The following is a 26,155-nucleotide window of genomic DNA, read 5'->3' on the forward strand; positions in this document are numbered from 1 at the left end:
TTGAGGAATGTTGGTGTTGAAACAACACTGGACCCCATTTAAACAAAAAACTACGGTGGCCGAGAGGTGCAAAACAAATCACAATTACAAAAACAAAATAACAATTCAGAAAACAAAATAACAATTCAGAAAACACAACGACAATTTAGAAAACAAAATAACAATTCAGAAAACACAACGACAATTCAGAAAACAAAATAACAATTCAGAAAACACAACGACAATTTAGAAAACAAAATAACAATTCAGAAAACACAACGACATTTCAGAAAACACAACGACAATTCAGAAAACACAACGACAATTCAGAAAAAACGGAAAAGGTAGGTATATTTTGAGAATGACGTACTTATCACTGATTGGACGAGATACCTGTCAATCAAGAAATTTGTGATCAACTTTGTTTTGCTATGTGAAAATAGAACACATTAAACTTTACTTTGAAGAAGGACATTCATGTGCCGTGATTGTGGACATGCTGGCGACATTCCACATATTTACTATATTAATAGTGTGTCATGAGTTTAGTATGCCTGAGCACATGGTTAGCATGAGTGTTTCACGATTAGCGCGATAGCCCGCTATTCATTATAACTGGTCATTATGTCGATGTTATTTGAGTGTATGAGAGTACATGATGTTGTTTCAGTCTTATTTTGTTTGTAAAAAGCATGAGATTAGAGTGTTACTACAGCTGCCACACGTCATTCTGGGGCTAGCTAGAGCATGAGAACTGCACAGAGAGAGTGTTAAATAGCTTGTTGATCATATTTTGCCTTCTAGTGTGATGGAATGTTTAAAGTCACTTATGTGTACAACAGTCATTACTGTAAAAAAAGTGATATCATTACTGTCATTACTGTAAAAAAAAAGTGATATACATGTTGAGAATGTATGTTTTGAGCTTTTGTTATGCATATTCTCTTATGCTTCATTCTGAGTAAATACACCAACAAAGAAGCCATCACTGCAATGCTCTCTTTTATTTCATTTTTCGACATACCACGACATTAAAAGCTGCGTCGACCAGGACAGTTGTTCGGCTACCGGACAATGTGGTTAGTACTTCTGCAGAAGTTGCGTGTTAAACGTGATGACATATGCGGCTGCTGCAAGAACTCAACCCACCAGGGATAGAACAAGGACACGTCGTAGATTCGTTAGGCGTACCTATCACTCCACGGGACCGAACTTTGCTCCATGGCACGCTGATGGGTACGATTTGTTTCTACCGGTACTTCCAGACAGTATCGCTTGATTCCGGTTCTGGCTTGATTGACAGGTATCTCGTCCATTCAGCGATAAGTACGTCATTCTCAAAATATACCTACCTTTTCCGTTTTTTTCTGAATTGTCTTTGTGTTTTCTGAATTGTCGTTGTGTTTTCTGAAATGTCGTTGTGTTTTCTGAATTGTCGTTGTGTTTTCTGAATTGTTATTTTGTTTTCTAAATTGTCGTTGTGTTTTCTGAATTGTTATTTTGTTTTTGTAATTGTGATTTCTTTTGCACCTCTCGGCCACCGTAAAAAACAAACAAAAAAACAGACATTTCTCAAAATATTTTTTTTTTCCCACAGAATAAATGAGATGTAAATTTTTGCATGACCTATCCCTTTAACATTCACATTTTATCAAATAATATTTGCATTACATTTGTATATATTTGCTTAACAGGCTCCAATACCAAAGGCAGTTAAGACAAATATATATACAAGAACTACAGTATACAGCATATATTGTGTGATCTGCACTTCCTGAATGTGTTTCCAGCAGCAGTCGCTCTGATCCGACACATTCCCCTTCACTACAGTTCAATGTTTGTCTGAGACACACCCTCATAGTTTAGTGACAATGACTTTCCTCATCATGTAATCCAGTGAGTTTAGTTGCTGGATCTATAAAATCTGTATGCAGTTCTACAGATCTTTATTGCTTCTTCATCTAATTTATTAACAACCCACAAAAAGAAGACCAAAAACAAAAAAGATGCTTCGATCTGAAAAAAACAAAAAAACTCTCTCTGATCACCGGAAAAGTCTTCAGGATCTAAAAAAATATTTTAAAGAAAGTGAAGGTAAGGGAAGACATATGTGATTTGATTTAATTTTGCAGTTCATATACACAACTCAGTTTCATATGATAATGTGTATATATAATCAATCTTTTTGTCTATCTCTAGCTTCCATATTTGTATTTAGAAAAATATCCATCTGTTACATCCGATTTACAAACTAGTAAAAATCGTAAAAAACAAAAAAAGTTCAGAACGACATTATTGTTCAAGTCTAAGGCTTTAGTTAGTACATTCAAATAATGTTATGTGTTTCTTTGGAGCGCAAATTGATTTGACCTGCCAGTGAATGCAATAGATTTAACAAGGATAGAAAGGAAGCTCTTCCGCCTACAGGAATTACGTCAGAAGGGCATAACCAGAACTTCATCTGCTTAAACTACTTTCCTAAAGTTAGTCCCACCATTAAAATATTAAATTAGAAAACTTTACAGCTCATATTCTGTATGGAAATATTAATATTAGTGCTAAAATGAACACAAATATAAGCTGCACATTTCTGGAAAGTCCACTATACACTCTTAGAAAGGATGTGTTAAAACTGATTCAAACTGTGTTAAATTCTTACACATCAATGTGTGAGTTTTGGGACAATTAAATTTTTTTATTTAATTTTTACACATTCACATTCACACAATTTGTCAGGAATGTTAACCAGAAGAGTAGTCAAGATCAAATCCTCCAAGATCAAGACAAAGACCATTTAAGACGGAAGCTAATGCGATAATTGAATATGTAAGTGATGATTGAGCATTAGTGATGAACAGCTGCTTTTAACAAGCAGAATCACTGAAGGAAAGAGGAACCAGAACAGAAAAAAGAGAAGAGAATGAGCAGAAACAAAACAACTAAAACAAACTTACAGCATGCCCTACCAGACATGAAGGGCATGACGTGACAAAAGCATTTAAATGGATTTAAAAGGGATATTGTCTACACTGGATGTGGCACGACATGACATTCCTGATGGTAAACTGATGTCCCATTCTATTTCTGACATAGTGTGCCACTAGGAGGGGCCTTAGGAAGCACTGGCTAACTAGCGAGGCTCAGGCTATGAAGTTGGAGCCTCAGCAGAAACGGTCCGGACCACTATTAGGGGCGCAAGACAGTCAAGCGGACAAGATCCATGCCTGAAGGGCAGGGACGTCCAAGTTATTAAACCTAGCAAAGGTAGATGGCGAAGACCAGCCGGCTGCCGAACAAATATCCCCAATGGAGACTCTGCTGGACCAAGCCTAGGAGGAGTCCATCCCCCTAGTGGAGTGGGCCCTCACTCCAATGAGGCATTCAGAGCACACTTCAGAGCACACCAAGGCCAGGGCTATAGCATCAACTATCCAGCATGACAATTTCTGCTTCGTAACTGGCAGCCCTTTAGAGCGGCTCCGAAGCACACAAAGAACTACTCTGACTGCCGACACTGGCTAGAGTGCTCCACATAAGTCCTGAGGGCCCGGACTGGGCAAAGTAAGTTAGCACTTACGGCGTCTTGTAGATGGCACTCTGGCCTCCACTATAGTGTTGGCTACCCTTACAGGGAGCTACCAAGGTTCCTGTCGAGGTACCACAGATGTAGGCTCCGCAACTCAGGTTGGGGATGCCAAAGGGACCCTCCCGCCTGAGAGAGAAGGTCTCTCTTCAGCGGAATCAGCAACAGAGCTGTCAACCACGATTGGTTTCACCAGAGTGGAGCCACCAGGAGGGCTGAGGATCTGGTCTCTCTGCTACGTCTGATGACCTGAGGAAGCAGAGAGATTGGGCGTACAGGTGAGCCTTGGGCCATTTTTGGGCCAGCGCATCCTGTTCCCTAGAGAAAAATGATGGGCAATGAGAGTTGGCTTCTGAGGCGAAGAGGTCTACCTCTGTCCTCCCAAAGATCTCCCAGATTATCTGAACCATTCGGGGGTGGAGTCTCCATTTTCCTGGAGACACTCTGGCCCAGGCCTTGGTTCAGCCTGCCTGGCACGTGCACAACCCTCAGAGAACCCAGGGCACACTGTGCCCACAGGAGGAGGCGTCTCACCATTTTGTAAAGAGATCATGACCTGAAGCCACCCTGGTGATTTACGAAGGCCACCATTGTCAAGTTGTCCAAACGAATGAGGACATGGTGCCCTTCTTGAGCTGGCAGGAAGGTTTTGAGGGCCAAGAAAACTACCATAATTTTGAGGCAGTTGATATGCAGGTGTTGCACCAGGCTGGACCAGGAGCCAATTGAACAATTGAATGCCTGTCTGATATAGGCGAGGGTCCTTCCAATGCGCCACAGCAGTGACACAATGACAATCCACCTTCTGGCGCAAATGTCCCTGATGGCAAGTGTTGGACAGAACTCAGGCTTTTATCTAGCACTGCAGGGGCCACAAGTGGAGCAGGCCCAATGGTACCACAGAGGAGGTGGCTGCCATCAGGCCCAGCAAGCTCTGGAAAGCTTTGAGGGGAAGGAAAGCACCTACTTTGAAAGACACAACTCACCGCTGAATACTCAGCGAGCTTTCCGTCTTGAGCCAGGCCCGCATCTGGTCCGAGTCGATAACTGCCCCCAGGAAGGCAATTCATCTGCTGGGGGGAAACTCTTGGCGGAGTAGATTCTGAGCCCAATAATCTCCAGGTGACTGAGGAGTAGCGACCTGTGAGCACATAGCTTGTGCTCAGACCGGGCTAACACTAGCCAGCCGTCGAGGTAGTTCATGACGCAGATTCCCACCTGTCTCAGAGGGGAGAGAACCGTGTCCATGCATTTGATAAAAGTGTGTGGAGTCAGAGACAGCCCATATGGGAGGACTGTTTACTTGTAAGCCACCTCCTCGAATGCGAATCTCAGGAATGGTCTGTGATGAGAGACTATCTGGATATGAAAGCAACTTTCAGATCCACCGATAAGAACCTTGGGCAAGAGTCTCCTGGGCAAATCTGCGAGAGCATCTGCTTCAAAGTCAACATCCTGAATGGCCGCCTCATTAATGCGCGATTCAGGAGCCTAAGGTCGAGGATGGGCCCGAGCCCACCATCTTACTTTGGAATGAGGAAATAGCGGCTGAAAAAGCCTGATTTGCTGTTCTCTGGTGGGACAGTTTGACGGCGCCCTTCGTCAGCAGGCACTGCACTTTGGAGCGGAGAAGATGAGCGTCTTTATCCTGAACTGAAGTGTGAACCACACCCCTGAAGCAATTATCCCTGTTTTATAATCTGCAGAATCCAGCCTGACATGCCCGGGATGGCTTCCCGTGGCTGAAGCAGGGGGTGGAAAGGGGTCTGAGTCTTTCGGACAGCAGTTTGCTGCACAGACAAGGAACTGACAACAGTGTTGTTGCGAAGAGGAGAAGTGCTCTTTATAGCCAGTTGGTCCACTATCACAGTTATAGTTTACTGGGGCGTGTACAATGGGTGTGGGATGGGCCCAGCTTTTACAGTTGGAACAGTGCCTCCAATGCCAAGAGCTGAATGGGGGTTGGAAGGCAAATGCGAGACTTCTTCGAGGGTGGTCCAACCTCAAGCACCACCAAACTAGCCATTGACCTGCCGATCGCCTGGGATGTCGTCTTTGTAGAGAGCAGGGCCAGGTCAGTTGTGCTGCGCAGCTCTTTAAAGGAAGCTGGATCTAGGCCGAACTCATCTATGGCCCAGAGGAGTTTGGCTTGGAAAACTTGGAGGACCACCATAGTATGAAGTGCTGAGCCCGCCAGTCCCACTGCGGAGTAGGCCCTACCCCCTTGGGCTGAGGTGGTTCTGCAGGGCACCGGGCTCTCTAGGTTGAAATGAGCTGGGGTCCTCGAAGGAGCATGACCAGCCCTCTGCATCAGATGCCGCCAGTGACATTGGCGGTATCTTCCTCACATCCTCCAAAAGGGACCATACCAATCGCTTCAGACGAGGTGTGCTGACCCTCTCGTGGGTTACCTTAACAGCAGCTTTTCATCACCAATGCACAATGCACAATCACCACTCAATTAATTAATTATCTAAAACTCACTCTTGAATGGTCTTGTTTTCGTCTTGGAGGACTGGGGCCTGATGTATAAACTGATGTATAAATGCCCACAAAATGGGCATAGAAATGTGCGTACACAATTTTCCACACACATATCAGGGGCCTGTACCATGAAGCTGATTTAGGTGCCTAGCCAGGTATGTTTCAGTTTAGTTTGCACCAACCCTGGGTTTTAGGCACCATGAAAGTGGTTTGGCTTTTAGCTGTGTTCATCGCCATAGTAACTTACGCTCCACGGCTAACCTGGTCCGTGGCAGGTTATGTTCCAGGTAAGAGATCTCAAACAGAAATTGGACCAATCAGCTGTGAACAAAGTGACACATGTCTGATGCGATAAAGTCACTCCACCTGTTTATACTCCAAATTAAAAGTCACTACATAGCAAATGATTTTTAAAGACAAAATCGTCTGACTTTTAGTAACGCTTATTTAGAATAATAATGTTGTGTGATTTAGATATTATTTACGTAATTATTAATCGATCACACATGTACTATTTTAGTTTATCAAGTATTATTGTACACAGTTTAAAGGAATAAATATATAAAGGTAATATAAATACACTTTAGAATCAATAGATAAAGCTAAAAAATGACTAGAGTACATGTGAGTTTATATGTTCAATTCTCTCTATACTTTCAACTGTATAAACTAACTTCACAACTTTTACTTGCACTGATATAGCAATATTTTTTCTTTTAGTTGTCGTGTTTCACAGACAGCTATTTTCTTCTTGCTGTGTAAATTTGTTTAAATATTATTATTATTATTTTTTTTAAAATCTCATATTCTGCAGAAGAGAGAAGTGAATCACGTTGCTTCTCTCGCGAGAAAGTTGACTGAGCTGACAGAGAAAGTTCATAATCAGCATCATGGTACCAACAAAACCTGGTTGGATTGGTTTGGTTTTGTCAACTCAAAACTAATCCTGTAACCCTGAGTTTGTTCAACTACAATCATGGTACAGGCCCCAGGTTTTTAAAAAAATAAACTAGGCATAAATATGTGCCCACCAAGCGTACACTGACTTATTGTACTTTATGATGCTGAAAACTATATCAACTGATCATATTTGTTTCTGGCTTTCTTTTTAACAAAGTATGTGTTTTGGTGAACACTGTTACAAAGACCACAAACTCACATCAAAAGCCAAGAGTCTAACTGTACAACTAAAAGAAATACTGATCACCATAAAATAAAATATCAACACCTAAATGAATTAATGTTAATTCTCAAAAAGATCTTCTATAGACGTATAACTGAAATAAAGTCAATCTGGTTAGTAACAAGTGAAGCTGGTAATGCTGTTTGTGGAGTTGTTTAATCCTCCTCTACTGAGATCTTCACAGATTTAATGTCTTTTCTCTTCAGTTGATTTCATCTTAGACTGTGTCTGAAGTCAGTTGTAGTTCTTGTGTTTCTCTTTTTTTTTCTGTTCTTGTTGTTTCAGTGATTCTGCTTGTTATCAACGGGTGTTTATCACTAATTCTCAATCATCACTTAATTAATCACTGAATTATCTCATTAACTCTAACTCTGATTCAGAGTTACTCTTTAGAGTGGGACCAAATGTTAATTTAACTCTGGGGATTTTGCTGTGAGATGCATGTACACACAATCTTCCGCTGACTGGATTTTATAAATTGAGTTTTGTGCCGGTTCTGACGTTTGCATGGTTTTATAAATCTGAAAACTTCTAGGATAAAATCTATGTAACGTTTTATACATGCGCCTGGTCTTCACTAGGCCTATAAGATTAACACAAAGATGTGTAAATGTGTAATATTAGCACATTGTGGGTGTTCGTGGTTACACAGATTGTGTTGGATTCTGTGGACAAATACACAGGATGTGTTCATTTTAAAACTGCACATAACTATATGTAAAACAACTGAATTCTTCCAACACAGTATTATTTTATATTGACCAAAAATGTGTAAACTAGAGTGCTACTCATAATATGTGTAATTTTTCTACACATTTCAGTGTAAATGCATTGCTGAAATGTTTTCTTGCATTTACAAACCAGCAAACAAAATTATTTAAAACATATATTTTACACTGAGATCATAAAAAGTCATGCTTTTCCAGAGCCTGAGAAACAACAGTTATGGGAGATTATCAATGATGAATTGCAAGATATCTTGAAGAAATACTCCTTAGACTTCTCAAAAGAACAAATGAAGGTAAGCAAACTACTCATATAACATTTCTGTTTATGTCATTTCACTTCTCACTTCCCTGAAGGAACATATATGTTTTTAGCAGTGCTGCCGATATGTATTAAATGTGGATTGTAATTATGGGCTTTCACACCGGGTAGTTCTAGGAATTTAGTTATAGAAGCAGGGGGTGGATATAAATATAAAAGCCTGACAATATCACTGCTAAATATTGTTGTATTCCGCCATGTTGTTCACTGACTCTCTGACATTGACCCTGACTCATAAAGAGTTCCTAGAACTAAAATCATTCCTAGTTCCTGTGGTGCAAACATGCCAAAAAACGGCATCTTCCGCCAATAATTCTAGGAACTATGAAAAGGTTCCTCTGGTGCGAAAGCCCCTAATATCTTCCACATCGCCTCACATAATGTCCATGTGTAAAATATTCTCCTACTCCGTGGACATAAGCATGAATGTACTTTAGATTTCTTGGATAACAGAAGGCATCTTTCATAGAGAAATTGCTTAAATCTGTGCTTTACTTATCTATTCTTGCCATTGTAGATCTTCAACGACCCCATTCATGGTCACATTGCGCTGCACCCCCTGCTGGTGAAGATCACAGATACACCTCAGTTTCAGAGACTCCGTCACATCAAACAACTCGGAGGAACATATCTGGTGTATCCGGGAGCTTCTCACAATCGCTTTGAACACTCTCTTGGGTAAGATATAAAGAGATATAAAAACATATTAATTCACCCTACAATGAAAATTAAGTCATACATTATCACCAACGTTGGTGTTGTTCTAATGCCATTTGATCTTCTTTCTTTTATGGACCACAAAAGGAGAATCTTTTTTAAAAATGTCCCACTCGTGCTCATATAATGGCAGTGAATAGTAACCAGAATCAAGCTTTTTTTTAAAAACAAAAAAAACAAAAGTATCACAGAATAATCCCATTCCAAGTGTTCTGGGGTTAATATATGAAATTTAATGTATTATTTAACAAAAATCCTTACCTTGGCCATTGTTCATGAGACTCTATTAGCACCACAGTTCACGCCGTCTCATCCAGAAAAACACAATTTGTTATAAATCAAGATTAATAAATACATGACATTAAATGCAATGCCTGGAAACTACTTTCTTCACCGAGTTGAATATCTCTGGATATCTCCATTTGTCTGACAGTCAGAATGATAGTTAACAGATGTGAACATGATAACGTCTTGTTGCGATGAACACAACGGATATATTCCCCTCAGTTGAAGAAGGTACATGGATTCTATTCCATGTCTCATATTTATTAATCATGATTTCTCACAACTTGTGTGTTTTTCTGGGCGAGAGATGTGAACTGCGGCATTAATAGACTCTCATGACTGCGCAGTCGAGTACCGAAGACCAACGGACGACCTCAGGATTTTCCTTTAATAATACATTAAATTTAATATCATATTTTATATTATCTTTAAATAATTATATTTTGATCATTGATAATTTGATAATTAAAATTGTATAGATTAATTATAATATTTTAATCATTTGACTATACATTCGCACGTTCATGGTTCTCTGATGTTGGTAACGGTCACATGGCATGCAAGTAAAGCAATTAACATCTTTGAAAAAGTTGCTAGATTGTGTTTTTGGTCATGTGTTGACCACAAGTGGTGTTGTGTGTGTGTGTGTGTGTGTGTGTGTGTGTGTGTGTGTGTGTGTGTGTGTGTGTGTGTGTGTGTGTGTGTGTGTTTGTGTGTGTGTGTGTGTGTGTGTGTGTGTTAGAGTGGCGTATTTAGCAGGTTGTCTGGTCAAGACTCTTCATGACAATCAGCCAGAGCTCAAAATCACCAAACAGGATTTCCTGTGTGTTCAGATCGCTGGACTGTGTCATGACTTGGGTGAGCACTGATGCTTATGGATATATAAAACACCTGCAACTTTTATAATGAAATCTTCATCTCATGATTGTGTTCATTTTAAACATTTTCTAAAAGTATTGTTCATTACTTTGTGTATTTATTTGTGAGGAAAAAGTTATTTTAAAAATGGATTTCTAAGTAGATTAAAAATCACATGCAAGAGAAACATATTTAAACGGTGTAATAAATTAAATTTTTGTCTTTATTAATTTTAATTATAATTTTTTTTTAGGTCATGGTCCATTTTCCCATGTATTTGATGGTCTGGTTATTCCTAAAGCCAAAAAGATTAAACAAATAAGAGGTAAGTTTCAGTGTGAAATGAGATCTAATAAGAAAGATCTGTGGACATGCACATTTCTCATTTATGACATTGGGGAAAAACTTTTATGTGTGCATGTCTGGTAAATGAACCTGAAAGAGTTTAGTTATGTGCAAAATATGACTTACAAACCATCTGAGACCTGCTTCTTATTCTTAGGCTTGTATGATGACATCCCTGAGAAGTGGAAGGTGAGAATGAACACATTGCTCACACACACTCAGTGCCATTGGTTTCTGTAATATATGTATTTATGATTTCATCTGTCTTTGTGTCTTTACTGCAGCATGAGCAGATGTCAGTGCTGATGTTTGATGACATTGTGAAAAGTTTGAAGACTGAGAATGAGAATGTGTTGAAAGAGCACGGACTGGATGATAAAGACGTCACCTTCATTAAAGAGTTAATCGAAGGGGCAAAAGATTCAGTTGCTGAAGTACGTGCTGTTACTCTAGCTGTGTTAATAAAACTGAGTAACTTAAACATAGTGGAAAATGTTGAAGTGAAACAGCCTTTGCTTTTCTCTTCAGTGGACATACGAGGGCAGAGCTGAAGACAAATCCTTCCTGTATGAGATTGTGGCAAACAAACAGAACGGCATTGATGTGGACAAATGGGACTATTTTGCACGGTACATATTATTAGGCAGTTTGATTGGCTCATGGCAACAAAAGAACACATAAAGTCACAAATATAAGTATTTGTGACCTCTTGTAGGTCGTAGTATGTCAGTTTAAAATAAAGGCAACTGAGAACTATTGCAAACAGAGCCAAGCTGACGTTTAATATTTATCATTGTATTGTATTTTTTTTTATTACTTATTTCTCAGAGACTGTCATCACCTCGGCATTCGTAACAGTTTTGACCATCAGCGTCTGCTGAAGTTCGCTCGAGTGTGTAAAATAAATGGGAGAAATCACATCTGCTTCAGAGACAAGGTACATGATACTACCCAAAAATTTACATTTTATTATTTATTTTCATAATATCTTTTTTTGTTCAGCTATCTGTTTAAAATGTGTCAGTTTGTTTCTTTGGACAAATCTAAAAAAGTGACCAAATTAAAAAATGAAAAGCTGTTGAATGTGAACACTGCATTATGGGAACTGGATCTGTGACTCTGGTGTTTGTATGTCTAACAGGAGGCAGATAATGTTTATGACATGTTTCGCACTCGATACACTCTCCATCGCCAGGCCTATCAGCACAAGATCTGCAACATCATTGAAGAGATGTGAGTCTCTCTGTTAGCAGTGAATATGTACCCTGGAAATTCAGATTTCTCGCGAGAGCACATGGTGAATTTGCTCAGCGAGTCACTCTGGCATTGAGTAATAATGATGCTCATTAACTATGCCCTTGTATCCGAGCTGCACCAATCACAACGCTGTGACGTCCAAGTCATTAGTAAACATTGCAAGATGGCTATGGATGAACACCAGTTGTTTGAAACAGCTTTGGCCGCTACAATGAACGAGTTAAACTAAGACAGCGCTCGAATCGTTCCTTTGCAAGAAGGGCGTTTTTGCTGTTTTGCCGACCAAATACGGTAAGAGTCTAATCTACCAGTTAGATCTCTTAAATTCGGTATTGTTGTGATTGGTCGTAGTGTTATCCAATTGCGTGCAGTGATATTTTCAAATGCATGCTTGGTGCCATCCCTCGAGTTTCATTACTCAATGCCAGACCCTTAATCTTTCGGATTTGGGTCTGGATTTCTAGGCTAGTGAATTTGTCCTGCTGTACACAATTTAATATCCCTTGCTCATGCTTGTTCTTCTCATGACATTACACAAATTCAGCATTAGACCTTTTTGGGCCTTTGTTATTGGATTTATTGCATTTATTGGGCCCTATGAAATCAGTTTTATTTTTTCATAAATTCCTTTTTATTTATTTATTTATTTAATTTATCAAAACTTTAATAAAAACGACATTTCTCTTTCGAGGGAACTCATGCTGCGTCACACCTCTGTTTGATTGGACTGATTTAGTAAAATGGCACATAGTCTTAGAGTTGAACATTGACTAACTGGGATCAAGTTCAGGAAGCCGACAGACTGGCTAAACCCACCGTCTGCTAGCTGTCTCGCGTCACTGAGGTCAGATAAATCCCATCACATAGAGACTCTTGCACATAGATATCATCACAGAGAGACTTACAAAATAAATACAAAAAACTTTTGAGCCATTTGCAAGCTACAGATTTATAGTTATTTTATTCTGTCATGATAATAATAATAATAATTTGTTACATTTATATAGTGCTTTTCTGGGTACTCAAAGCGCTTTACATGGAAGGGGGGAATCTCCTCAACCACCACCAATTTGCAGCACCACCTGGATGATGCAACGGACACATTGCGCCAGAACGCCCATCACACACCAGCTTATTGGTGGAGAGGAGACAGTGATGAAGCCAATCAGTATATGGGGATGATTAGGAGGCCATGATGGACCGAGACCAAGGGGCAAATTTGGCCAGGATGCCGGGGTTACACTCCTACTCTCTTTCGAAGGACATTTAATGACCACAGAGAGTCAGGACCTCGGTTTAATTTCTCATCCGAAGGACGGTGCTCTTTGACAATATAGCGTCCCCATCACTATACTGGGGCGTTAGGACCCACACAGACCACAGGGTGAGCGCCCCCTGCTGGCCTCACTAACACCTATTCCAGCAGCAGCCTGAGAAAACTCAGGAGGTCTCCCATCCAGGTACTAACCAGGCTCATCCCTGCTTAACTTCAGTGGGCAACCAGTCTTGGGCTACAGGGAGATATGGCATATTGAGCAGACAATTTGGTGGACTTAGTCTCTTTGTTTTATTTAATATACGCAGCAGCAGAACAAACTCATTGTCGTCTCTGTGACTGATTCTATTGCCCAGCAACCCTGGACTCTGCAGCTAACAGTCAATCACAATCTCTTGTGTAGACAGATCGCTACATCTCCCCTTTTTAAAGTTCTACTTAATATTATTAAGTATCATTATTATTATTATTAATATTATTATTATTATTATTATTATTATTTTGTAACAAAGAAAGAGGCAGATTATTTTTTAAATCATGTAACATATACACAATTAACTGTTTACAACAGCCAATAACTTTAACATAACCTGTCAATAAACAGAATTGTTTATATACTGTTTACGTTATAGCATTCATTAATCTCTGCAGTCAGTGTTAATTCTCTACCAGCAAGGGTTCTTTTGCAGGTGAGTGTACGTGGGTGTTGTGTGATGAAAGTTGAGGTACTAGACCCATTCATAGAGTTTGTGGTTAAATCGGTCTCAAGAGAGAGTCCATCAGTTAATTCACTGTTTCTATGTACAATCTGTCTGTCGGGTGTTTCTGGTGTCTCAGGAACACTCTGGATGTCTCCGGTTCCGATGAGAGACCTTCCTTTGTTTGTACGATGTATGACCTGGGTTCAGGAGCTTTTCCGATGACTGTTGCCGATTTTATCCATCCTTTTTCTACATTCAACTTAACTTTCACGCTTTGTCCTCGATTTAAGTCAGGTAAACTGAGTGCTGAGTAGCGTCGGTTGGAGAAGTACTGGTATGCCTGCTTGGTTTGTTTGTCCTTCCTTCTGACTTTTTCATAGTCAATTGGACTAGGTAGCAGGTGTAGAATGATGGCTCATAAGAGCTAGCTGTGGATCCAACTATCTGAGCATCCGCTTTCTAATAGCAACACTTCTTTCAGCGGCACCATTAGCCTGCGTACAGTTAGGACTGGAAGTAGTGTGAGTGAATTTGTATGTCGTTTTAGGGTGTATTCACACCTGTCTTGTTTGGTTCGAGACCTGTCTTGTACCATTCAAGAGATGGTATCGGTCCAGTTCCAAACGAACTCTGGTACGGTTCAAATTTCTGTCCAATGAATGGATGACCTTAGCACACCTGTGTTTTTGTTTACAAATTTTGGTTCATTTGCAAAAAGGGTAGTGTGAAAGCGAACCACAAAAAAAAAAAAAAAAAAAAAAAAATCAACACTGTATTTGGTCTGGACCAAAGCAAGTGACCTTGCGGACTTTCCTGGTGTGAATACACCCTTAAACTCTGCACACGCAGTGGAAGTGAACTGAGTAGCATTGTCTATCACAAGTTCATATGGGATCCCCCAACGAACAAACATGTTTTTCAAATGTATAATTACCTACTGGCTTGTGATGGCCTGTACGTGTGCAATCTTAATATCACATCAATAATAGTCCACGACTATTAGGTATTTCTTGCCATTTAGTTCACAGATGTCACCTGCAATCTTTTGCCATGGATCGCTGAGAAGAGATGTAACCAGGCTCTCTCTTTTGTGTGGGCTTGTTGACTTGGCAAAACTCACACGTCTTGACTATTTTTGTGATGTCTTTGCCAATACCAGGCCACCATACCGACATGTTAGCTCTTTCCCTGCATTTAGTGAGACCTTGATGGCGTGTGTGAAGCTGACGTAACACCTCTTTTCTCTGTGAATCCTGGAATCACTATTCTGTCCTCATACAACAAAAGTCCATCAACTTCAGAAAGATGAGCTCTGACAGTGTGAAACCTGTGGACAGTTGAGACATCTGACTGGGCCTTGGTGAATGTACTTACAAACTGACTGACGATCTGATTCTTCTTGCATGGCTTTCCTTGTGGCACTTAACTTGTCTTCACTTACATGTTTAGTAGACAGTAATGCCTGTACAAACACCTTTATGTTGTCCTTTGTTTTCAGACTTGCCCTGATGTGTCAACTGTTTGCCTGGCACATCCACGGCTTTGACATTAAATCTCATCAGGTGCATTAGTAGTCATTGACATCTTACCGGAGCTTTGTCAATATTATACGTGTTTATCAAGAGCACAATCGTGAGAGCGTCTATCGTGAGAACCGCACACATGCCCACACCCCGGTTAAGCAGTCTTTCTTTTTCTGTGAGTAGTGGCACTCTCTTTATGTTAATGTCCTTAAACAGAAACAATGGGGCGTAGTCCGTTCTCATGCTCCTTCATCAGGGCAACTCTGATGCAAACACGTCCGTATTCAACTTGCGAAGAAAGTGTAACGCCTCTCACAGTTCTAATGTGTTATATGTGTGTCAAATGTGTTATATGTTTATGTGTTATACAGATTTCATACGTAACGCCAGTTATGTTTTTTTTTTTTTTGTTAAGCCAGTTAAGTGTTATGACTGACTGGTCATAAGAATAGATAGGAGACCATGCCACAAACAAACGGTGCAAAACATAAGATTATTGTTTATCTAACACAAATTTAAACAACAAAACCAAATATGGAGTGTGGATGTCAGTGTCAGTAGTGTAGGGCAGGTGCATGGATGTGTTGTGTGTGTGTGTGCAAGTGTTGAGTGTAAAAATAAAAGACATAAACTTAAATAAACTTAAATGTGCATCTGTGTAAAGTCCTGGCGTCCCGAGCGAGGCGTGAACCTGGACAGGCCACAACAGAGCAGCGTTCGAGCCTTAAGCCACCAGACCAGAGCAGGAAGAGAGAGAGATCAATGCAGCAGAGAAGCTCCTATCACCATCTTCCCAGGTGCCAGCAATTAGGCCTGAAAGAGAGGAGGGGCAGGAGAATGACCAGAAAAAGGCCAACCCCCTAAGGGTACCCTTGAGCTACAGGTATCCCATGATACTAAGTTTATCAATTTTTGAGGAGGCATATCTTACCTAACACATTGGAGACCGGGACAACGCGTCTGCCACCACATTGTCCCGCCCCTTGATATGCCGAATGTCCAAAGTGTAGGACTGGAGGTGGAGAGCCCAGCGCATCAGCCATTGGTTAGGAGTCTGTAGAGTGCTAAGGAAAGTTAGAGCCCCAAATTCACTGTTAAACTAGCATGAGCTAGACGCACAAACAAAGCTTTAACACGCTCCAGATGCTGTTCCCAGTTGTCAGCATACACCATCATGTCATCCAAATACACTGCGCATTAGGGCTGCACAATTAATCGAATTTCTAATCGCGATTACGATTATGGATGCCACGATTACGTAATCGTTCAAAGCCGCGATTACAAAAACATGTTGTGAGAGGCAAATCACAACTACTTCAGAAAACCCAGCACAATAGGAAGGAACTACCAGGCAGCGACGTATGTGTACGCTGAAATAAAAAGTCTTTCACCTCAGAAAAACAGACGTTCCTGTCATGTCAGCCGTTATAGGCTACTGTGTTCGTAGCGCACACTCTTCAATTGCACGCGCAAATGCGGTGGCGCGCGCTGTGTATAAAGTGCAAAGGAAACTACGAGCATGCAACGTTGTTACGTTGTAAATTGGTAAGTCACAAAAGTAAAATACCAATAAATCACGTTACTGGTACGTCGTGTGTTAGCTGAGAAGGATTTGCATGCAGGGATGATTTTCATTCTATTCACCAGGAGCAGTTTCCATGTTTCATTAACAGTTCTTGTTAGTATTGTGTATCACCATGGTAACTGTCGTTTTAATATTAACCCACTGATCTATATAATGACATTCTATATAGATCAGTGTATTAACCCCAAAATGCCACTTTATTTTCACTTTGTGTTATTTTTTATATTTTAAATGACTGTGGTGGCTCATACCAACATTGTATTAACAAAAGCTAGTTTGGGACTGATATTTAATAGCTTTAGCATAGGCCTAATGTTTATTTCTTAGTAGTCTTTACTATTAGTCATACAGTATTCTTACAATTTATGTGTATGTTAAGTAAAGGGGGACAGTGTGTGTGTTCACAATTTTTAAGTAAACATGTATAATAATATGCCTATATATATATTCAATGTAAATTGTGATAATCGTAATTAATAATCGCAATTACAATTTCAAGGGAATAATCGACAATTATGATTTTTGTCATAATCGTGCAGCCCTACTGCGCATGCTTCCAGGTCACGCACCACCAAGTTCATTAGGCCAAAAGGCATTCCTTAAACCAAAAGGCATAACATTGTAGGAGTACAGCCCACCTGGTGTAATAAAAGCAGCAATCTCCCTTGCCCTGTCTGTCAGTGGTTCCTGCCAGAAACCTTTAAATAAATCCAGCTTAGTCAGTAAATCAGGCCTATTTTATTAGGCCTATTCATTAAGATAATAATTAATGAATGCACACACAATTATGAACTTGATAAATGTTACAGATATGTTTTACTATGCACAAACAAATGCCTTTCAACTTACATGTGCAAAATTCTGAATTAAATGAATGTGCTGCAATTTGTAGGCTACAAAAAAGAGTCTGTAGTAGCCTACGTGTTTTAGCCATTACATAATAGTTTCAAGTTTGTTAAGTTTTGTTTTGAAGAAAGTGAATTTCGTTTAGTATAAATTGTATCTTAATTTTAATACATTTTTCATCAACCAATTGCCTGGATTTAATACATAAAAAGCAATATAGCAGACAATATAATCATGACATGGAGTCGCCGGCGCGCCGCGGTCACTTACACCATTTGAAACTCATAACACACGCTGTCACCGAATTTACAAATGCACATCTTGCTTGTTGCTCACACACATATTATGTTGAAATAACAATATGTTGAAGTAACATTATTAATAATAATTAATCTTTAAGAATATTTGATTGAATGCTGAATGTTGTTCTTGTTCAATTTAATAAAATTAAAACTTTATTTGTGATAATTAAAATAATTGAACATTGAATATTGAGTGGCCAATTTTTGCTCATTTATTAATAATATTTATATAATATATATAACTGCACAGCTCCTCCCTGTAGCCTAAATGATCTAGCACAGCAGCACCTGCTTAAAAAAAAATTCTGGCGCCACCCCTGGTTATAACGGCCCACATATTAAAAATGGTCGGGTTTAAATCTGGCTCGGGCTCATAATTACAGTGAACGTGTCGGGTCGGGCCGGGCTTGGACGCAACGTGCTTGGGCTCGGGTAGGGTCGGGCTTGATTTGTTGGGCCCGATTTAAGCTCTAGGCTGCAGCATACCTAGTACTTTGACACATCACTGTCAACGAATATCTGGCACCTGATTTTGATGGAGGTAATGGACCAACACAGTCAATAAGAAGATGTTCAAATGGTTGACTTATAGCTGGTATTGGGCAAAGTGGAACGGGCTTCAAAACCTGGTTAGGCTTACTTGTCAATTGACAGGTGTGACACGACTTACTGTATGCAGACACATCCCTTTTAAAACGAGGCCCAAAAAAAAATACAACAGAACCCGGTCATACGTCTTCCTGACACCCATATGTCCAGACTGGTCATTAGAAATCAACACAATATTCCGATACTTTAAAGGAACACCCACTTGGTAAATTGGATCACCAACAAAACCATCAAACTGAGGTGTCCACTACCTCATCAAGACATTATTGTTCAAAAAATAACAATGAGAACGATTTCTGACCTCTGCAGGAGAACAAACCCCATCCATACAAGCCTGTCAGCAATGCTGTCCGCTTCTTGCTCCTGCATCAGCTCATCGTGAGAAACAGACCAGGGGACAAAAGGTAACAGTAAGTGAGGACTAGAGGCCACACTTTCAGAGTGATCACCGTCCAAACGTTTTGAACGAGTTACTGCACAGGCACTAAACACATCAGGGAAGTGTACCTCACTCTCATCAGGCTTACTGCACACCAGAGGAGACACCGTCACCTTGGCAGGTGGAGAAACATCAGCCCACACTTTATCACCAGCTATGTCATTACCCAGGATCGTAGCAACGCCATCCACAGATAACGCTGGGCGCACGCCAACAGACACCTCACCCTGGAAGAGATCACAGTGCAGCATCATTTTGTGTTGTGGTACATTCAAAACATTTAAACCCATTCCCACTACAGGAATGCTTGAGCCCACAAAGGTGTCATTTGAAAATGTCTTGTTGCTGCTACAATAAACGAGTCAAACACATCAGTGTCACACAAAATTTTGATGCGCACTTGCTCTTTGCTTCCCATTAATGAAACAAAACCTTCTGTAATAAAAGGCAAGTAAGATTTCAACTCCGGATTGTCTTCTCCAGTGATTCCAGCTAACTCCTGATCAGTGACAGACGCAGCACACATCACAGGATTAGCCTTGGGAAAAGTTTGCTTTGGACGTGACTTAAGAGCATAACAATCATTTTTCCAATGTCCTCGCTTATGACAGTAATTACAGATTTTTTCCGAGTCCCCTGAAACACTACTTGGCCTACTTGCCCTTGTTTCATGAGGGCCAGCACCACTTCTTGAAGTATGAATCAAGAAATAATTGTCAGCCAGCGCAGCTGCTTCCCCAACAGACTTGACTCCGCGCTCACTAATATAGGGGCGGCAGTGGCTCAGTGGTTCATGTAGGTTGTCTACAAACCAGAAGGTTGGTGGTTCTATCCCCAGTTCCACCTGACCAAGTATCGAGGGGTCCATGAGCAAGAGGCCTAACCCCAGCAGGATGGCGCCTTGCATGGCTGAATGAATGGGTGAATGTGAGGTAATACAGTATGTAAAGCGCTTTGGTGGCCATCTGTCTGTTGAAAGCGCAATATAAATGCAGTCCCATTTACCATTTACCATATAGATGGCAATGCACTCTGGCACAGAGTTTTTAAACTGCTCCAAAATGACTAACTCACGGAGGCTTTCAAAAGAGTCAACCCCGGCCGCTGAGCACCAATAGTCAAAATGCATAGCCAAATCACGCATAAACTCTAGATGTGAATTGTCTCCACGTCTCCAACCTCGAAAACGTAGTCGGTATGCCTCCGGCAAAAGTTCATAAGTTTTAAGAACAGCAGTTTTTACCACAGAGTATTTACCACAATCAGCACTGCTTAAAGCTTAAAAAGCCTGTTGTGCTTTTCCTGTTAACACACACTGTAACATTAACATACGCGTGGAGTCAGACCAACCTCAAGCCTCTGCCAGATGCTCAAACAAGGAGAAAAATGTCTCTGGGTCCTCCTCATTAAACCAGGGAACTAATCTCAAATCACTCAAGTCATCTTGCTTCATGCTTACCTGTGCCACCAGGGGGCGGTCAGCCCGGAGTGCCTCACCCTCCAGCTTACCTTCTCTGATCAGCGCCAGTCTTTGACTCTCCACATCTAACTTCTCCCGCTCCAAATCATGCCTCATTCTTTCCATCGCCTGCTCTTTCTCCTGCTCAGCTTTGACACGTAACAAAAGCAACTCTTTCTGCTGCTCAAACGATAAACCAACTGGACTTACTCTTCCCGACAGAGACGATTCAACCAAAGTGTCAACTTTACCCGGCATCAAGACACCATTTTCCAACAATTTCACTTTCAAATTACCTTTAATATAATCCTTTGTCTTTCGGACATCCCCTATATCAACATTATATCAACTCTGCAATCCTGATTAATTGTTTCTTAGTACATATATCTAATCCATGTTCATGTGGCGATTCAATAAAATCTTCCACCACTTCATCCATGGCTAACAAATTCACCAATAGAGACAAGAAGCTTAAGTGACAAATTTATCAGTACACACAGGCTTTCAACCACAGCCCAATGACGGCGTTTCCCCGCTAACTACCTAGCCCAAAAGCTAACTTACTGGACCCCAGTCTTCGTGAGGCGTAGTGGTGGGTTTTTATGCATTTACAACCCGATGGCCCGGTAAAGGCGACCAGCAAGCTGGCAAGACCCCTGAAACCACGGAAATGCTCCCGAGCCGACGTAGGGAGAAGGAAAATGGGAAGCTCTACCCGTCATACCTCCACGCTGAAACAATAGTGCAGCGAACCCCCTATTGGGAAACGCTGCTACGCCTACACGGAAAAACGCCCAAAACTTACAAGTGCTCATTAGCAAACGGTCACTTACCTTCACACGTCTCCAAACACAGCAACTACTGCCAAAACACACGCCCAAGCACTCCCGCTTGAGTATGCCAGCAAACAAATTACAACTAATCAAAACTAATCAAACTCAGGCATGTCTCCCAGAGCACAACAACTAACCATATAAGGACAATGACGTCACAGGATCTCCCCCTAACTGCAAATCAAGACGCACAGAAAACCACCATTCAAAGACGAAGCTACTACGAACTACACTCGCTCTCATGTGTCCCTCAAGCACTCCCAAACAAATTACTAACACAGCACAACGCGCACTAAACAAAAACAAATTACTAGCAACAAAACGCGCAAACCAATGGACGAACCTCCTTCATGTGATTTCCTCCTTCAGTGATTCTGCTTGTTAACATCAAATGTCTTCAATGTAGCGACAATGAGGATGAACCAAACACAGACTAATCTTCTTCCAGAAGATTAATTCAAACTTTCCACTTCCCGCCGAACAAAGGAGAAGATTTGTTCAGAACGTCTCATGATCATCATCAATCTTTGCCACCAGTCTGGCTAGTTAAAAGAGCCCCCCCCCCAGCACTAACGAAATAACTGGTCAATGCTAGCTTTGTTGCGAACACTGACTGGTTAAGAGAAAGACAGAGACCAAGGTCCCACACAGAGTCCTCACATTCCAGGCTCAAATCACCAAACCCAGAGCCATAAATCACCCATCCCGGCACCAGTAAGGCTACAATGAGAACTTTTTATGGCCAAATGAACGGAAGAACTTGTCAATGTGAGGGTTTTTTTAAAAGAATGATTGGTTCAGAGATGGCACAACTCAGTGCTCTGTCAAGATACCAGCAGATGTTGCTGGACCCCACAACATTCCTGACCCCTCACCGTTAGGACCTCTGAAGGACCAAACCAGAGTTCTCTTCTCTTTAAACCAGAAAACTGAGATTTTTCCTATAACAATACATAAAATCATCCAGAACAGTTTTCGATGGACTTATAATCAAACATCATGCAACTACATAATCCTGTGTTGTTTCTATCACTTATATGCTTGTTTAATAAGATTATATCCCATGTAAGTCCTTTAATGGTTATAACTGTTAGATGTTTGAATGAAAGTGTGTTGTGTTTCATATCGGTATGATCGTATGCTCGTGATTCAAAAGATGGCTTGATTGAAATCTGTGTAAAATGTTTTGTATCCTTATAATAGTAATGATGTCTAAACTGTGGCCTCTGTACTCTCTGCTAGAGCTTGGAGAGTAAGGAGATCCCAGATAACGCATGATTTACGATGAGACAAATAAAGCCAGTGTCTAATTGGTCCGATCTCTTCAGGAGGTGGGACAAACTTTTGAGTTTAAAATCTTAGACCCGAAACAAAGTTCGCTCTCTATCGCTCTCTCTCTCTCTGTTCTCGCTCTCAAGAAGGCTCTCTCTCAAGACTAGTAACCATGTAACAGACGAGCAGACCAACCCAAATTAAGATCAGATGGGTTAGATTCATTTCCAGTCATCTAACTACTACTCTCGTCTCAATTTTCTTTCTTTTCTGAGTTTTCCTTTCTTTTCCGATTGAAAGTCTCGGTTTTAAGTTAAGTTTTGCTGCAAAGTTTCGGTCCACGATTCACGGCTGCAACGCACGCTTTCAACTTCAAAGACTTTTCATTCATCTGCCAGCACACCACGTGACTGGCCGCCCCATCTATTCAAGCACGAGGACACCAACCAATGGACCTGGGAAACCCCTTTCACATCTAAGGGAATCCCCAAAAGCAAAAGACAAGCAAGTAACCTCCAGACTCTAAAGCTGAACTGGTGTATTTCGATATAGATTTAATAACCTACGAAACGATAGAAAGGTTAATTTAATGTTTGATGGTTCGTTCAGATCATGTCTTATAAGTGCATATAGAATCTTGAGATTTCATCATCTCACTCATCATCTCACTCTTTCCTCACTCTCTTCCTTTCTGCAACTCGTATGAATGTGTGTGTGTGTGTGTGTTTGTGTTAGATATTAGTTTGTGTTAGCATATAATCAATAAAGTATTGTTTGTATTTGAAAAGAGAAGTTACTTGTGTTATGTGCTTACGAATTTATTGTCTTGAACTGCGATCTAAGTTACCTATGCTTTTACCCTTGATTTATTTCTTAATTTACTGTTAGCTGGGGATTATTCCTTTCTTGGCCAGGAAGATATTATATTTCCTAGAGTTAATAATTGTTTATGCTTTCTGTTCATTGGATGAACTGATAAAATGATCATACTATTGATTCTGCTACAGTAAATTCTGAAAATAATTAAATTATTAATTATTGATCATAATCCGTTATGAATAATAATTAATTATATTTATACGGGCGTATAAACGCTACATCAATAATGCTCAATCATCACTCAATTAATCAATTAATTATCTCATTAACGTTAACACTGCTTCAGTGTTACTTATAACACTCTGAGTGTGGATTATATAAACTCTGAGCAGTGTTAATTTAACACTAGGGATTTTGCTTTGTACACTAACTTGTATGTTTTTCTATGTGTTAGGTTTGCAGAAGCGCTCGTATTAGCTGACCGTGATCTTCATGAAGGGAAACCTGAAGATATGCTGAAGATTTCTGAAGCCATAAAGGCAGCAGAGGAATACAGCAAACTCACAGGTCAGCTGAAATCTAAAAAATGTAACCACCTTTCTCTGAGTGAGTCTGCTGCTAAAATATGAGCGGCACGTCTGGTAAATTATACTCAAATGGACTGAAACAAATCATTTCAAATAGACTGCACTTCAGATAAATGAACCACAATATCTTCATCATTCTCCATTTTTAACTGCAAGGAAAATAATATAATGGTCTGAAGAAAGCCATTTGTTAATACTTTTACACTATTTTAGCTAAAATAATGAATCTTCCGGCAGATGAGATCTTTGAGCAGATCTCGTCCTCCAATGCTGATAATCTAAAGAAATCCAGAAACATCCTGGAAAAGATCGTCTGGAGAAAACTGCCAAAGTTTGTGGGAGAAGCTCGTCTGACTGAGAAAAACATGTCAAAGGTCAGAAAAGAAAAATACATTGGTTTAGTATTTTCTGTACAGCACTTGACTAAACCACTCAAATCTGCAAATTCAGGAACAGCTGACAGAAACATGGAAAGCTGCAGTGCAGAAGTACAAACCCACTGACCCGACTGTTTCTCTGAACGCCGAAGAATTACCGGTTTATGTAAGTTATGTAGTTATTCAGTGCTTAGATGGAAAGTGATTAAGATGCAGGTTTTGCTCTGAATTAAAAACTCAACTGTTTAGTTTATTCATCCCTCATATCTGCCTTCATATCTTCACAAACAAATAATTGAATCTCTTACTCAGGTGGTTGATCTGGATCACGGCATGAAGGACAAAAACCCAATTGAATCCATCTATTTCTACAGCAAGAGGAATCCCAACCAAGCTTCAACCATTAAATATTATCAGGTACTCATGACACTCAAACTGTTTTATTCTAGATCATTGAAGAATTTTTTGAAATGAGTGCCATTCATTCCTTTATAGTGTTCTTTTGGTAAACCAATTGGACTTGAACTTTGTAGTGTTGGGCTCAGTATAATTAATACTACATGATCAAATATCTTAATAAAACTCACTGAGTGTGATATTTGTCTTGTGTTGACAGTTGTCCAGTTTTCTGCCAAAGAAGTTTAATGAAGAGCTTGTCAGAGTTTATTACAGAAGAACTGATGATCAGACAGTTGAAGATAAGATGGAGGAGAAGAAGAAGGTGGAAGAGGCTGAGAAGTGCTTTCAGATCTGGTGTACAGAACATTTTGGACTCCCCTAGGCAGCTGAATTATTGAAATATAATTGTTCTCTGAGACTAAAACAAAAACATTTGTTTGCTTGCTTTACCAGTTGAACCAATCATATTGATAGAAGGTGACATGTTAGTCATGCTGATCTTATTTTTGATGTGTCTGTCTTTATCCTATAAAACCTGATGTATTCTTCTTTTTGGGTGAGATTCTCTGGAGAACTGCCCTGAGATCTTCCGGCCGTGATTAAAGCATTTAAAGGACATTTGCTGAAGTCTGTCTGCCATTAATGCTGCGCAGCAAGATAATTAGGAGAACAAGTGAGAGATACGGGAAGTCGATTGTAGACGAGGCCCAGATATACTAACCGTCGACTGTAGACATTCAGGGATGTCGACCGTAGACGTTAGGGGACGTTGATTGTAGACTTAGGTCAGGCGCGAAATAGGTTTAGGAAAAACTACCACACCACATACAGCGAGGAATGACGGCCCTTGGGTGGCTCACTCCTGTTTGATTGTTGATATCTGTGTGTGTCAGGTTAAGTTTTTTTGAGCCCATGCTTGTTAAAATCTTCTAACTGATTGTTGTAATATTGCTGGATCTCATGCTGCAGTTACACAGGGTTTGTGATGTGGATATATTAATGGTGCAACACAATTGTTAGACTGATTCACTGATGTCTTTTGAATATATTTCATGATGATTATAAATCCATCAAAAGGTAACCATCATCATCTGATCTCATTTCACTTTAGCTTTCTTTGCAGCTGCAAATGTGTTCGACAAACACACTGTCATAGCGGCCAAAATTAAACAAAAGATATAATAAGAGTTAAGAGCCCAACTAATGGAAACACTAATCACTGCTATGGTGACTTCAAATGAAACACATTATAGTTAAACCTCTGTTAATTCTCAATAAAAACTTTTGTAGACATCTGACAGAAATAAAGTCAGTCTGGTTAGCAGAGGTGTAAAGTCCAGGTTCAGAAAGTAAAAGTCCTCCTCAGTATTTTGTTCCAATCACCTGGATT

At 40.2% G+C, this 26,155-nt stretch overlaps 1 protein-coding gene across 1 annotated transcript; it reads left to right on the forward strand.

Moving 5' to 3' along the window:
- Nucleotides 1-1,802: 1,802 nt before the first annotated feature.
- LOC311077584 (deoxynucleoside triphosphate triphosphohydrolase SAMHD1-like) lies at nucleotides 1,803-25,382 on the forward strand. Its single transcript, XM_084106118.1, has 15 exons — nucleotides 1,803-2,073; nucleotides 8,156-8,250; nucleotides 8,794-8,954; nucleotides 10,021-10,136; nucleotides 10,390-10,461; nucleotides 10,639-10,670; nucleotides 10,766-10,915; nucleotides 11,010-11,110; nucleotides 11,310-11,418; nucleotides 11,623-11,714; nucleotides 23,857-23,969; nucleotides 24,227-24,363; nucleotides 24,440-24,532; nucleotides 24,679-24,783; nucleotides 24,983-25,382. Exons 1-15 carry the CDS (start codon nucleotides 1,986-1,988, stop codon nucleotides 25,145-25,147), a joined length of 1,629 nt encoding a protein of 542 aa, XP_083962244.1. The 5' UTR covers nucleotides 1,803-1,985; the 3' UTR covers nucleotides 25,148-25,382.
- The last annotated feature ends 773 nt before the right edge of the window (nucleotides 25,383-26,155 follow it).

This window comes from Abramis brama, assembly GCF_963993115.1.
Source record: "Abramis brama genome assembly, chromosome: 2".
NCBI classification, from domain to species: domain Eukaryota; kingdom Metazoa; phylum Chordata; class Actinopteri; order Cypriniformes; family Leuciscidae; genus Abramis; species Abramis brama.